Source organism: Zingiber officinale, chromosome 6A (genome assembly GCF_018446385.1).
Source record: "Zingiber officinale cultivar Zhangliang chromosome 6A, Zo_v1.1, whole genome shotgun sequence".
NCBI lineage: Eukaryota > Viridiplantae > Streptophyta > Magnoliopsida > Zingiberales > Zingiberaceae > Zingiber > Zingiber officinale.
Window position 1 is genome coordinate 124821910 of NC_055997.1, and position 15863 is coordinate 124837772.

Here is a 15863-nt window from a genome sequence, read left to right on the forward strand (position 1 = left end):
GCTCGGGCAAGTGGGTCGGCCGATCGGCCCCAAGGCATTGCTCGCCGGACTTTGACCCTCCGTGTCCTTGACTCCTCTGCTGACCTGGCCCCTCCTCTTACCATCCGGATCAATATGTTTTTTTAATTTTGAATCTGAGTATATGGTTTCAATTTTATCTCTCAAGAATGATTCTTTAAGGGCATCCACAGTGGTTAATACCCATTGTGAGCTCCTTCGTTGCCACGTCTGCACCACATGAAAAGTTAAACACCTCATACCTCTTTCCACTATCAAAAAAACCTTTCAACAACTCCCTCATGGGTCCCACACTTTTCATTATATATAATTCTCATTTCTCCTTCATATTTTACATTATACACCATTAAATTTTCATAAACTTTAAATTTATAAATTGCTAACATGAAATAACATTAATAATTAAAAAAAATACATAAATATTATAGTGCATCAAATAAAAAGATATAAATTATAATAATATATAAAAATAAACGTAAACTCATCTACACCAAGTCATGTCTCTGTTTAATCTTTTCCACTATTTTCTCATGTAAATAAAGTTGTCCTAGTGTCATCTCACTGGTATCTTTCAAAAGAATTTCATAATCCTTATGAAAGATCTCGGCTTCCGGCAAAGTCATTTTTTGTATTTGATATTCTCTAATATCTTGTCATTCTTTGTCGATGCTATGTTCCATTATGTCTCCCTCTCTGGCTTTAGATTTGCCCTTTCTCTTTGCTGCCTTTTGCCCTATAGGACAAATGCGGACTTCAGAGTCATCTAAATCAACACTTGTATCTGGATTTGATGTTGAAGTGTTTCCCCCTGATTCGGATATCCTTGCCTTCTTGTTAGAGTAATGAGCAACTGATTGTGGAGTATATTTCTCATATTCTTTGTGAACCCTCCACACATGCATATACTTAAAATCCTTGCCTTTGTTGTTGGCTTTCCATATATTCAATATATTCTCCAACACATTCTTATCACTCCAACCGCTTTGCCGATAAGTATAAAAATTATTATAAGTTGCAGAAAATGCATTTATCATCGGTGCAAACCTATAATAATGTGATTTTAGCCACTGATAATTTCTCGTCATAAATCCAGTGGGGCGATGTTTGTTGTAGTAATCAGCTATACGTTTCCAAAAAGTTTGATTCTTCTGGTCATTACCAATGATTGCATCATTGCTTATAGTTTCGCATGACTTTGTAAGGACCACATCTTCATCGAGAGACCAAAATCTTCATTTCGATTCATTTTCCTCCAGCTCAACTTCACGCTCTTCTTGTGATGAGTTTGGTGGCAACTGAGTTGCAGGAACAGATGATGGTGTTAGAGATTCTTTATCGCTGATAGATGGATCAATAGTTGCCCTTCTTGATTCATTCGAATGTATGACAGGTGGTTGAGTAGGAGAAAATACGTAAGGATAAGACATCCCAAGTTGGCTACCATTGCTGACCAATATTGGGATGGATACATACCAAATGGAGCTAGGGCGGCGTTACTTGGATTCCACGTCTGCAAAAAATTTTGAGGACTTGGGAATTTGAGAAATTTAGAGAATATTGTGGAACATATGAAATATTTTGAACATTTGGAGGATATTGTGTGTGAGAGAAAATATGAGGATATTGGATATTTGGAGGAGTGCGAGTATTTTGAGAAGATGTATTTCCTTCCGTATTTGAAGAATTCAAAAGATTGATAAAGGAAGTATTGAGATTTTCATCCATCTCGAATACAAATAGGGCATGAAAGGAAGAAATGAGTTGAGAGCAAAGATTGCAATGAAATGAATGAAATAGATCTCATATTTATAGATTTTTTTATATTAAAAAATTAAATTAAAACGTTGAACAACGACTAAAAATTAGTCGTTGTTCAACGATATGCAACCTATAAATTAGCCGTTGTTCTTTTTTGCATTTTTTTATAATTATTAAAAAAATAATATATAAAAAAAATTAAAAACCATGAAGAAGCAGCTCTATAACCACAGAGTCATTTCTTTGTGTAAATGAAAAACCTCCCTCCCACTATGGGAGGGAGGTTTCTACCTGCTGCCACGTCACAGTGGAGCTCTGAAAGAGCTCCCACTGTGGATGCTCTAACTTCGTGTCCCAAGAACTCGTATAGTTGGTTTCAATTTGAGTTGGTTCAGTTTGATAAAGTCCAAGTAGGTCAAAATTGACCAGATACTAGGGAATGAGGAGTCCCAACAGATCATGACTTATCAGATGTTGGATATAAGAACCCTAAACTTGAGCTAAACAAGTTAGGGTTGATTAATCGATCAGGTGATCGATTGAACCAGAGCAGTTGATCGATTAGGAGAGTGCTGCGAATAAAGGCAGCCCAATCAATTAGCCAACCAATTAGGACTACACCTTGATTGATTGGCAGCAATTCTCACGAGTATAAAAAGGTTCTCAATCGATCAACTGATTGATTGGGCTACTGATCGATTAGGCTGGGTTTTCTTATGAGATTACGAGGTAGCCGAAATCGATTGGTAAAATCGATTTTGGATCTTTCTGCGAGAGCACAAAGACACTCTGATCGATCAGTGGGTCGATTAAAGTCTCCCCAATCGATTGGGATATGACCGTTGTATAAGTTGCGAGCTTTGGATAGTTGTGATCGCTGGGATCTGATATGACAATCGATTGGGAGCTCTAAAAGCACATATATAAAAGCGACAAATAGTTCAAATGCGAGATCTCTTCTTCGCAACTACTCACCAAACTCACTGATCTTCATCGCCAGTTCTTGGAAGCTTAGAGTTGAAGTCAAGCTTACAAGAGGCATTCACAAGTAATAAGAGTGGCAAAAAGGTGGAACCGCCACCCTAGCGGCCCCCTGGCCTCGGCCCCACAAGATTCCAGAGGGAGTAAATCACGGTTAATGCTGGGCAGGATAGGTGACTGGGGGTCGAAGGAATTTTTGGCGCAGCAGACCAGGGTTTTATCCCCGAGTGCAACTGGCGACCTTCGACCCCACGACTTCAGTGGCAAGCTGCAGGCACCTAACCAGCTGATCCAGCCCGTGGGGGCCATTCACAAGTAATAAGAGATCAAACAAGAAGAGGTTTTGAGTTGTATTCAGGCCCGACTCAAGGTATAGAACATTAAGGTCTATGCTTAGGGCCCCAATATTACTTGGGCCCATTGATTAAATAATTAAGTAGATATTTAAGAAATTAAATTAGGTCATTAATATTAATTAATGATAGCATACACATTTAATAAAGATCATTGTAACTCATTAATTTTATCTTATCAATTAATTCATTATTTCTATTTATACCTTACACATATCCTTATTTACTCATCATTATAATTAGCCAAGATTTTATTTTATTTAATCTTATTTTCTCATAATTGCACTTAGCCAAGATTTTATTTTATTTAATCTTATTTTCTCATAATTGCACTTAGCCAAGATTTTATTTTATTTAATTATATATCTTATAAAATTAATAAACTCTTTCCTTCTCAATATCTCTAAAAATCATAATTATTTTCTCACTTTCGTGACTATTTCTTTTATGATCATTAATTTTGTACGTTTATGCTCTCGTCGGTATCTTTTTTCTTTTCTCATCAGTAATTCTATAAGTTTATGTTTTCTCGCCGGTGATACTCTCAGATAATGCTTTTCTCCTCCCTCGCCGATAATATTTCGTTCTCACTCTTTCTTTTTCTTCCTCGATAATAACATGAATTAAAGATTTTTTTATCTATACAATGTAAAGTAAAATACTTCATCAGAAAAAAAATCAAAATTAAAATTAATAAAGTTTTATTTACGTTCAACAATATCTTAACAGATTAAATAATTTAATAATGTTAAAAAAAATTATCTAAATATTAGCGAGAAAATTAAATTTTATATAAAAATAATATTTTATTTTTTAAAAAAATAAATATTTTTTTAAAATGATCATTCTCAATTCCAAATTCAAATGGAAAAAACTTGAGTAAAAAATTTAAAAAAAAATATTAATTATTATTATTATTATTATTATTATTATTATTTTTACTTGGGGTCTCGGGGAATCTTGAGATGACCTTGATTGTATTATTACATTTACTTCTTGTTTGTATTATTGTCCTTGTGTTGTACGAGATTTTTCCACCTTCGGATTGTTCTGAGAAAGAATGTTTTTGATATAAGAGAATGTGCTCATGTGTGGATTTTTGTAATAGTCACTTCATCTTAAGATTGATACTAAATAAATCTTTTGTGTTAGCATTGGAAGAATTTGCTTCGTGATTTTCGCTGTAAATTATTTTTAATAAAGCGAGATGAACTATTTACCTCCTCCTTTCTCCTAGAGTGTTCGAATACCAAGAACTAACACAGTTGATTTATACACGTGTATTTTTATCGGTCGATTTTCAGTTGATATGAAATAGCACGATGGTTGTCACAACCCTTCCATGTGTTGCGGATTAAGCCCTCCGTGATTTTTTAACGGGCTGAATATTAGAATGTTATATTAGAATGTTAACGGGCTGAATGGCTCAGGCCCATTAGTGAGACGCACCTTTACCAAGCTCAGGCCTGAGCTCCAATAGGCCCAAGTTCTCGAAACTTATCGAACACTTACCCAGTTGTCTCAAGTTGACGTCATAGCCCGTCTCCATTTTTCTATTTTTAAAAAATAAAAAAATTGCATGCCATATCAAATTTTAATAACAGACAAAAAAATATTTAGCAATTTATAAATATTATATTGGGGTTTTAAAAAGAATATAAGAACTATAAAAATATCTAAAATATCTTTACCTGTTAACTTTTTTTTTAAAAAAAAAAAGCGAGAAATTGTGATCATCCAGACACGCATATCAAAGCCGGAATCTCACCGTTAAAAGTGATCCTCCTCACGTGTTTGGGGCCGAAATGCGATAAGATATTTCGGTTCTGCTCCAAGCCACCATTTCCCCACACGAAGAGAGGAGGCTCTTCCTCACTCCCTCCCCCGTCACTGCCCGACCCGCCTACCTCCTCTCCTTCCTCCTCCGTCGGGGGATCATGGTTTCCCTCTCCACTCTCCCGCCGCTCTTCCCCTTCTGCCTTTCGCGGCCGTTCACTGTTCCAAGGACCGCCGTATGGTGCTCACTGCGTTCTCCTCCCATGCTCCCAGGTTCGTGCGTTCATGTCCTTCCTTGTCGTCTTTTAATCTGTTGAATTTCCTTGATTCGATGCCCCAGCTCTCGCAAGACTGTGACTTAGTCGCTGTAATTTCCAAAAATCAAAACTTTATTTGTCGAGACGATAAGTGTCAAAATTCATGCTTGTGTTAACATTTACAACGTTTGTTGAAAAAGCTATGATCTTGGTTAATGCCATTTCCTTTCTTGTTGGCTGGTTCCTGTGTGCTATCTTTATTGGGCTATTGCGTGCTACGGAATTGTTGGTTAATGTCATTTCCTTTCTTGTTGGTTATGTTCGGATTTACGCTGGAAACTAAATGCTATTGTTAGTCGGAGTTAAACATTTTGTCATTTTAATAATGATTTTTGGTTTAATGTATGTTATATCCCTCTTCTATTAACCAATCAACATAGAAGTTAGAACATGCTACTCTGCTACGAAGGCATTACTGTGTGGATGCACTGTGTTTTTGTTGATGATTGAATTTCTACATTTGCATTATTTTAGGTGGCAAAGAATCAAAAGCGCCACGTAGAAGACGCAGAAGAACTGAGGGTGCAGGGAAAAGTATGGAAGATTCAATCCAACGCAAACTTGAACAGTTTTATGAAGGACTAGATGGCCCACCACTCCGGGTTCTCCCAATAGGTGGTTTGGGTGAGATTGGCATGAATTGCATGCTTGTAGGAAACTTTGACCGTTACATCTTGATTGATGCAGGCATCATGTTCCCAGAGTATGTATACATATTTAACATATGGTTACTCAATTTGTAGCTCTTTGATTGGTAGGTTTGTTTGGAAAAGTGCTTTATTGATCACCTTTTATTATTGGTTAAAATTGGTTGTTTGCAATCTATAGAACCATGAGGCCCGTTCCCTCAAACACTGAATGAACAAGAAACATGTTGTTTCTTGCACAAATATGTTGAAAAGGAAACCATACTCTGTCCTTCACTTTTGGAATCTCAGGAAATTAAATTAAATTAATTGAGAATATTTTCTGGGGTGGAACGTCTTCAGGTGTCCCATTTGAAAATTTTGTAGATGCACTTTTGTGAGGCACGTGCAGTGGTGCAGAACCTTAGAATTATAGTCGCATGAGCACTTGCTAGAAATATCTACTTAAAAAAAAGTTGTTCTTTATTATTTTTGTATTTGTGTTTCTTTTTCTGCTGGTATGCTCTGTGAGTCGTGTAAGCTTACTTCCATCCTAGTTATGGTAATTGGCATATTGACATTCGTACAATTTATACGTGATCTCCATTATTCATATCAGTCCCACTGTTTTCTCCTCATATCTTACAAATTCTTTTGCATGATCTGCTTCTCTCTATATAGACATCTCAAATTTGTTTATATATATATTTTTGGTTTATATGCATGTCAGCTATGATGAGTTTGGAGTTCAAAAGATTGTACCTGATACAACATTCATCAAAAGATGGAGTCATAAGATTGAAGCAGTTATTATAACGCATGGCCACGAGGATCATATTGGTGCATTGCCATGGGTAATCTTGCTATCTCATCTTGAATATTTTTATTTTATATTGGGACCAATGTGATTCTCTTCTTATAATATTTCAAGAGGATTATTTGGAATAGGCAACTATGTTTGTTTTTTATAATGCTCGAAAAATATGTTTTTCATTGTTTCACATTGCCAAGTTCCTATGTGTCAGTGTCCACCTTTCCCGGTTCTCATTTAAGTTAATTTTTACATGACTTTTCAGAATGCTGACTGTGGTAATTTTTACATGGCTTTTCAGAATGCTGACGCTGGCTTTGTAGAATAAGCTAAGTTAATCAACAAAAAAGGAAAAACAAATTGTGTAGTTACCTTCTCCTATAACATATTTACCTATTCTTTTCAAAATAGGATTCAAAAGTCCAAGCTCAAATCAGATACCAACATACCTAACACAAAACATGCAGCATTTTCATAATCTGTTAAAAATTCTCAAGAAAAAGTACATCTTATAGAGACCAAGTACGGATACTTTCATTCCAAGTTAATACTAAATTTTATATGTAAAAGGAGGGAGAGAAGAATGCCTAATTTTGTTTTATTTTGATTTTTGGCTATTCCATGTGTCGATCATGGTGACAACTTCTCTATCACCTATCTGCTATTCTATTTTGTGCAAGTAAATGCTGAATTCATACTGACGGGTGACTGGTCTGGTTAGTAGTGTATTCTTCAGATTATTTATTTCTTTTAGGTATAGGCTGGGAGATGTTTTTCCCAGCAAACAACAGTCTGCTTTTTAGATTTTTTTTTTTTTTTTAAGTTATGCTCTTCATCTGTGTAACTTATGTTACCTGAATGCACCTCTTGAAATATCTGCGCTCCATAGAAATGCCCATAAAAAATTTGTTGTTTCTTGAAGATGAAGATGGACCCTTTTTCTTCATTTTTTGAAATTAGATATAGCTTCAACTCTTTAGCAAAAGTTGTCTAGACATCAAAATGCCATCTATTTGTCTGATAAATTTTGCTTTTCTGGAACATGTTCACAGGTTATTCCAGCTCTGGATTCCCACACTCCAATATTTACTTCATCCTTCACAATGGAGGTAGGAATATCAAATTTTGCTTTTTAGGTACAGTTATAGGATATAAAGTGAAGGGCTTCTAAGTTCTATCTTCTTACAAATAATAAATTAATTAGTATCTCAAACTTATTGATATGCATTAATATCAGCTGGACACCTCAACCTGTCACATATGCCAGTTATGTCAAACAAGTTCTTGATTTGAAACGGTTTCTCCTTTCCGGTGCATTAAGATTCTGGATTGCATCATGGTTGTCCAAAATTGCATTTCCCTTTTTTGTGCTACATGATTTATGGTTATGAAAACTCGATAATTTCCTATTTGTGCATGGTTTTGGTGTTCTTCGGACAACAATAATTCCTGTCTAGTATGCATTAGCTATGTATACCTCATCTCTTTTGATTGAAGTGTTTAATTCCTCAATGGTATCTGTGCATTTTCTCGTGGCTCATCCTCTATCTGGATCTTTCTTGCTTATTATTTTTTTTTAACTTTCTCTGGACCCTGGTTAATTTGAAGTGTCCTACACTTGAGCAGCTAATCAAAAAGCGCCTGAAAGAGTTTGGAATTTTTGTTCCATCAAGGCTTAAGGAATTTAAGGTGAGAAGAAAATTTCATGCTGGTCCATTTGAAGTGGAACCCATCCGAGTAACCCATTCAATCCCTGATTGCTGTGGGTTGGTGCTCCGCTGCAGTGATGGTACAATATTTCATACTGGTGACTGGAAGGTAAAACATCTATGATTAGTTCCATTTTATTTTATGTTTTTATAAGTACTATTTCTTTTGGTGGCTAAGAGGGCGACTGATTTTATAGATTGATGAGTCGCCACTAGATGGCAAAATTTTTGATCGTGAGGCTTTGGAGCAGCTTTCTAAGGAAGGCGTGACTTTGGTAACTATGCTAGTGCACTTCTAAAATTTTGTGCTCTTTTTTCCGCCTGCAATATTTACTACAGACTGTAGGAATGACCGATCATATCCCATTCTTTTGTTCATTATCATCATAATCATAAATCTTCCCAATTATTTAGGACCTGCTACATGAATATTGAGCTCTATGCAACAGCTATATTACTCACAGAAGTCATCCTCTTGAAATGCTACCAGAGGCATATTTCTTTCCTCGATGTTGCAGTCATTGCTGATAGCTTATAGACTTAGTTTTCTTTTTTGATTAACATTCTTGCAAAGCAAAGTTGTTGCCGTGTGATCGGGTAGTCACATGTTCAAGTCACAGAAACAACCTCTTGCAATGTAGGATAAGATTACGTACAATAGACCCTTCCCTGGGACCTGCATTAGTAGGAGCTTCATGTACCAGATTGCCCTTATTCTTGCAAAGAAAAATTATTTTGGCACTGGTTGATGGGTACTTTGCTCCAAATGATATGTTATTGATTATAATTTTCATGTATTCAGTTCCAATACCTAACTCTGTTGTATTTGGTATTAGGTAATCCTGTAGAATTCCATGTAAAGGGGAACCTTAGTACTTATGTTACTCATGTTTCTACTTGGTTATATAAATTGTCAAATTAATCCGGAATCCTGATTACCATCTTTGGGTGTGGTAAAAATGTATTTTACCAGACTTTTGGTGTTCTTGTAATATGTTATATCACTAATAAACTTGTCATGGAAAAATTGGGTGCGCCTTTGGATCTTAATTTTGGTATTCCAGATTACCATGCAAAATTAGTTGTTAATGCACCAAGTGGGTCCTATTGATACTCTCAACTATGACTTGTACAATTGTGCATGATTTTCTCTATGTGATATAACCTCAAGGGCCGATAGCAATCTATCAAAGTCAGGGTTCAATTCTGATAAAATGTCGGGCATACTGTTCCTATCTCTAATTCTTGCTATTGTACTGATTATGAAAGAAAATATCATCTTTCTGGATACTACAGCGGTTACATATTTTGTCCTGCCCTATATTTTTCTGGATCTTTTGAAAAGTTTAGATTGAAGAATGAAGCAGTAAACCCACTCCTTTGCAGATGATGAGTGACTCAACTAATGTACTATCACCTGGAAGATCTATCAGTGAGACTGTTGTGGCAGATGCACTATTGCGCTATATTTCAGAGGCAAAAGGAAGAGTCATAACGACACAATTTGCTTCTAACATACATCGTCTTGGAAGTGTGAAAGCTGCTGCTGATTTAACTGGACGGAAAATGGTAAGCTGCTCTTCATTTATTATTTTCTTTTATTTTTCTGATTCAGTTCTCTGATTAATCAATCAACAGGTGTTAGTTGGCATGTCTCTGAGAACTTACTTGGATGCTGCGTTCAAGGATGGAAAAGCACCAATAGATCCTTCTACCTTGGTACGAATAATATTCTTCTTGGCAGTTATGCAACTTACAAGTTAAGAAATTGTTAATTACAACTAGCCAACTAGGGTTGTGAATTGTTGGAATTTCTCTATTCTAAACTTGCATGGGGTTTGTAGGATGATGTAAATAATACTCTATATTCAAACATCTCAATCATTTTACACAGATAACATTATTCTAATATCAAATAATAGCCTCGCTTGATACATGTATGTAATTTACATTCTTTGATGATCTCATCGGCGTTTATGGTACATTATCGAGCATGGAGTGGTTAAATATGTGGATCCTGTTGAGAAACAATTAGAAAACAAAAAAAGTGTTATTATATGCATTTATTTGTGAAGCTCTGAATGTATGCATTTTTCTATATTAGCAGCATAAGAAAGGACCATGCAGAGAAATTAAAATTTGTCTTATTTTCATGGAAGGAGGAAAAATAAAAGGCTTGATAGTATAAGATATTTCCTGTGGTTTTTGCTACCCAGGACATGTTAATGCATCATTTTTTTTCTTTAAGAAAAAAAAATTGAATTGTTTTTATCTGGGCAAATTCTTTTATAGGTGAAAATAGAGGATATCGATGCTTATGCTCCAAAAGATTTGTTGATTGTTACAACTGGTTCTCAGGTAAGATTGTCCTGCCCTCTATCAGGAAGCTGATTTGCACGATTCTTGTGGATACGCTACAGTGCATATTTTTCTAGCATTGTATAGCAAGCATGTGAATGCATTGATCACTGTGTCAGGCAGAACCGCGAGCTGCACTAAATCTTGCTTCCTTTGGAGGTAGTCACTCTGTCAAACTTGGAAAAGATGATTTGGTTCTATATTCTGCTAAGGTAATTCTTCTGTAATGCCCACATATGATGACTTCTTTTTGACTAATGTTCAAGTACTTTGTCTTGGTGTATTTCTTGCTGCCTGAATTTCCTTTGTGTATTTCTTGCTGCCTGAATTTTCTGTATATTATATTTGTGTGTTAATGTCATCAGCGCGCTTGCTTATATAATTTTGAATGTGCTTCCTGTGCACTTGTAGGTAATTCCTGGAAATGAGACTCGTGTGATGAAGATGCTCAACCGCATAACAGAGCTCGGACCCACAATTATGATGGGAAAAAATGCTGGACTTCATACTTCTGGTCATGCCTATCGTGAAGAATTGGTATGTCTCTCTTAATTTGTTTGTTTGGCCATTAACTCTTGCTTCATGCAATTAAACTACCAGCTTGTAGGTGAATCTGATGTAAGTGTTTCCTCAATTGTAGGAGGAAGTTCTTAAGATAGTGAAGCCTCAACATTTTCTGCCCATTCATGGGGAGCTCTTGTTTTTGAAAGAGCATGAATTACTGGGAAAATCCACTGGAATACGGCATACCACTGTAAGTCATTCAGTATTTCACCAAATTTATGTAATTAACAGTGAGGTGTCTTATCAGACAAGCTTTTGATATCAGAATCAAACCTATTTGGGATGTCTTATTAAACAAGCTTTTGATGAATTAGTAGCTGTTTTTTTTTATTGCAGGTAATAAAGAATGGTGAGATGCTTGGTGTTTCACATTTAAGAAATAGGCGAGTTTTGTCTAATGGTTTTTCTCCACTGGGAAAGGAGGCATTGGAGGTTTGCTATCCAACCTCGTCTTTGTGTTGTGAGGTCCTTTGGTTTGTAGTAACACTCATGATCCATGGCAGTTGATGTATAGTGATGGTGATAAAGCTTTTGGAACATCATCTGAACTCTGCATTGATGAGAGATTACGAATCGCATCAGATGGTATCATTGTTGTCAGGTATTCAATTAATTTTGAATCTCAACACTCTATTGTAGAAGGTTTTCCTACATTTGCATTGATTGTTTATCAATGAAGTTCACTGCGTAACCACGAGGACTATTCTATTTGTGCTGTATTTCAAGCTGAACTACTTTTGCATCATTTTTCATTATTTGACCAGCAATAACGAAACTAGCTTGCTACTGTTATGGATAATATGATATATTAAGCTTCTACTGTTACATTTTTAATCAGCATGGAGATTTTTCGGCCTGAATATGTGAATGGTTCATCACAACCAAGTTTGAAAGGCAAGATAAGAATCACAACACGTTGCTTATGGTTAGATAAAGGAAAACTTCTGGATGCTCTTTATAAAGCTGCACATGCTGCACTATCAAGCTGTCCTGTGAATTGCCCACTGACACACATGGAACGGCTTGTATCTGAAGTCCTGAGGAAGATTGTAAGAAAATACAGCAGCAAAAGGCCCGAAGTCATTGCAATTGCAGTTGAGAACACTGCTGGAGTCCTAACTGAAGAATTTCAGAAGAAGTTATCTGGAAAGTCTCATGGAGGTTTTGGATCATTTGCTCATTCATATGGGCCACATGTGACTAAGCAGTCAAGCACACTCTCAGATGAAGATACTATTTCGATTCCATCTAGCAGGGAGTTTGATGAAGATAGTGATTCTACCATGACAAAGGACAGCCTTGTTGCAGAGTCTTCTGGAGGTAGCATCCGTACTAATCTGGCAATTCCTTTTTTCCCTTTATCGTGTGTGATCTATACGTACATATACCACCAGACTATGGTGGAGATATATTTCTCTCTTTTCTGTCCTAACTTAGTTGGTAGGTTTAGCACTGGATCATATGTAATCCTTATCCATTAGCCTTCTTGCATTTTTTATGCGTACACATGACCTTGCTGCTCATATTTTATCTCTTTTCATCTAGAGGAGGATTTGGATGTCGACCAGCCACTAGCTGAGGTTGAAACTACATTTTCCAACTTCGAATCTGCTTACAGATCCTCAGAAATGGAGATTGATGAACTTGTCAAAGTCTCATCACCTGTCGAAGTGACAAAAGAAAATAGGAATGCCTTGGAAGAAAATCTGGATAGTAACAAAAACGGAACAACTGGTAGCAAGGGGTCTAGCAAATCGTTAAATCCTAAGAAAGCTTTGAAACGTAACAAATGGAAGCCTGAAGAGGTTAAAAGACTGATAAAGTTGCGTGTTGGAATGGATAACAAATTCCAAACTGTTAAAGCTAGAATGGTTCTGTGGGAAGAAATATCTGCCGATATGTTGAACGATGGAATAAATAGGTCTCCGGCACAATGCAAGTCTCTCTGGACATCCCTTGTTCAGAAATATGAGGTACCATTTTTTTCTCATTTAAATTTCCCTGTCTATATTTGATATTATTTTCTATTCTAGTTCATGGGACCAAAATCATCTGCTATAATACTCGTACCAATGCCTCTACCAAGCATGCTTTGATTTTGGTTCAGGATGCAATCATTCATTAGGAGACTGGAAGATAAAAGATAATTATTCAATCAATTAAATGTCTTGCACTAGAGCTAAATGCAGTCATAAGATTCATATAGCCAATCCAATTAGGAAACAAGGCTTGATGTCGAATGATGATTTTTGTTTTTGGTTGACGAGAAAAGAGATTTATTGTGCTAATATCAGACATGACATTCTTTGCAAGACTTCACGAGAGATTGGCATGTGATATGTAATACCCCAGCTTCATTCAATCATGATCGTGGTCGCCAAGCCATGATTGTCAGCAACTGGAGAACTGCAAAGGTGATATGCTCACCCCAGGTGCCTCCTAGGTGGGAGGAACTTATTCCCTAAGGGAATGAATCCCAAGGGATTCGAGGAGAACCTGTCAATCATGCATCTGTGGATGGTAAAAGGAATTGCCAGAATAGGAAACTCTTATCTAAGTGTTAAAATTACTTTTAGGTTCTAAGTATCATAACAGCAACTTATTCTGTCGTTGTCTGCTCTTTGTTGCCTTGATCCTTGCATTTGTTAAATCTTTTTTCTCGCTCAAGATACTTTTCCTCTGCAGGAAAGTAGAAGTAATGAGAAGAGTAAAAAGACCTGGCCCTACTTCACCACCATGGATAAAGCTCTTTCAGCTGGTGGGCAAGCAAGAAAATGAGACTAAACTGGGTGACTTCTGTTTCATCGATCAGATTAAGTGTGTGCATCATGCAGAAGAGGCATGACAAACAATTAGTCGACACGAGCACCTAATATATCTGTGCAGATGCCGCTGCTGGAAAGGTTGTAGGGGTGGATCATTCATTTTATCAGGGTTCAGGAAGCCCCAAGTTCTTCCAGGTTATGCTTCAAGGGTGGGGAGAAAGGAAAGGCTCTGGCATTGCCAGGATTTTGTTGTGAACGGCTTTGTCCATTAGAAAGCTGTTCTAGCAAGTGGCAACTCCATTACATATAAACTTATTTTTTTTCCTGCAAATGTTCCTTAGTTTATTTGAGATAGATTTGATGGAAAATTCAGTTTGTTTCGTTGTCGTATGTTTGCAAAACAGCCTCCCAGGCTTTCAAAAACATCAGTTACGATTTTAGACTATCAAGATTTTTTTAAAATTTTCTGAAATCAGATTTGTTAATTAATAGCTGATGTCATGCGACACGCATTGAATGTGAGATCAAATTTACAATTTATTGATTGACAAATGATTATTTTGATCACTGTTTGATATCGCCAGTTGATGGCATCTGGCGTGGCATAGATGTGGAAGCAATACTGTAAGTTCAGTAGGAGTAAAAGTGGATCTTCATGTGTGTTTCAGCTGCTCTCACTCGGGCCAAGTCTATTCCCACCATGGGAATAGACTTGGCAAGTTTATCGATACATCATTGGTGGTAAAAGATAAATATATTCATCCTCAACGTTCCTGTCAACTCGTCCCAGGGTTAATACGAAGGAGATAAATTACAGGCGGCTACTAGTCTTTGGAATAGTGACTAGCACATAAGGAAAGTATTTATCTTGATTTTATCGAAATTCGAACCCCAGATTTTATTGGTGACAACACCTCATGTGTTAGCCACTAGATCCATCCGAGAGTACTTTATCGATATATCATTGGTTCATGGGTGCAAGGATATCGAGAATGGAGGAGCGTATGCATTTCTTTCGAGAAATGTATATGCACAATTTATATGGGACAACTACACTTAAAGGAATGACATACACATGATTTATTTCCATTTTCATAATCTAGGATGGATTGTGAGAGCATCTGCATTAGATTTTCTAAACAAAATTTCTTTAAATTTTAATATTTTATATATAAAAAATCTTTACATCACCTATTCTATCTATTTTTAAATTTAAATTTTATAAATAGTATTCTTTTAATTTAGAAAATAAAATTCATTCATTAAATATTAAAATATTATTTCTTTTAATTTTAACTTTCTACTTTTTCATTTCATAGATAATAATAAAAATATAGAGGTGAGAAAAAAAAAATAAAGATATGATAAATTATAGGAAAATTGATGTATTGTATAATGAAAAATGAATATTTAAATTTAATAAAATAGTTTTTTATCTAAAATTTTGAATAAGGAATTTTATAGGGATGCTTTGAGGAATGTTGAATGCAGTATTTTTTACCCTCCAGATAAAAGCTAAAGCCCAACTAAAAAAACAAGTTCTAAATTTTCACATGTGATTGCCCTAGCCTGATCAATATTTTCTTTTCCAACAGATCGTTCGTAGGATATATATGCGCCCCAGAATTATGATGCAACAATAAAGACATTAAGTTATCTTCTAAATATTCACGGTTCAATTCTCAATAGAATTTAGGATGTATTTATAAAAAAAATCAAATAAAACTTACAACTAAAAGATATAAGACTTCTGAATCATCCGTCATTAATACTTCTTAATTTATTTTGATCCAATAAAAAAAACTTCCATGAGATCAAATTGATCAC

At 35.8% G+C, this 15863-nt stretch overlaps 1 protein-coding gene across 1 annotated transcript; it reads left to right on the forward strand.

Moving 5' to 3' along the window:
- Positions 1-4935: 4935 nt before the first annotated feature.
- On the forward strand, positions 4936-14521 carry LOC121997905 (ribonuclease J-like). Its single transcript, XM_042552573.1, has 17 exons — positions 4936-5159; positions 5678-5906; positions 6560-6683; positions 7693-7749; positions 8267-8458; positions 8547-8624; positions 9736-9918; positions 9988-10068; positions 10642-10707; positions 10827-10919; positions 11119-11244; positions 11348-11461; positions 11608-11703; positions 11775-11872; positions 12110-12591; positions 12817-13244; positions 13957-14521. Exons 1-17 carry the CDS (start codon positions 5048-5050, stop codon positions 14047-14049), a joined length of 2652 nt encoding a protein of 883 aa, XP_042408507.1. The 5' UTR covers positions 4936-5047; the 3' UTR covers positions 14050-14521.
- Positions 14522-15863: the final 1342 nt, after the last annotated feature.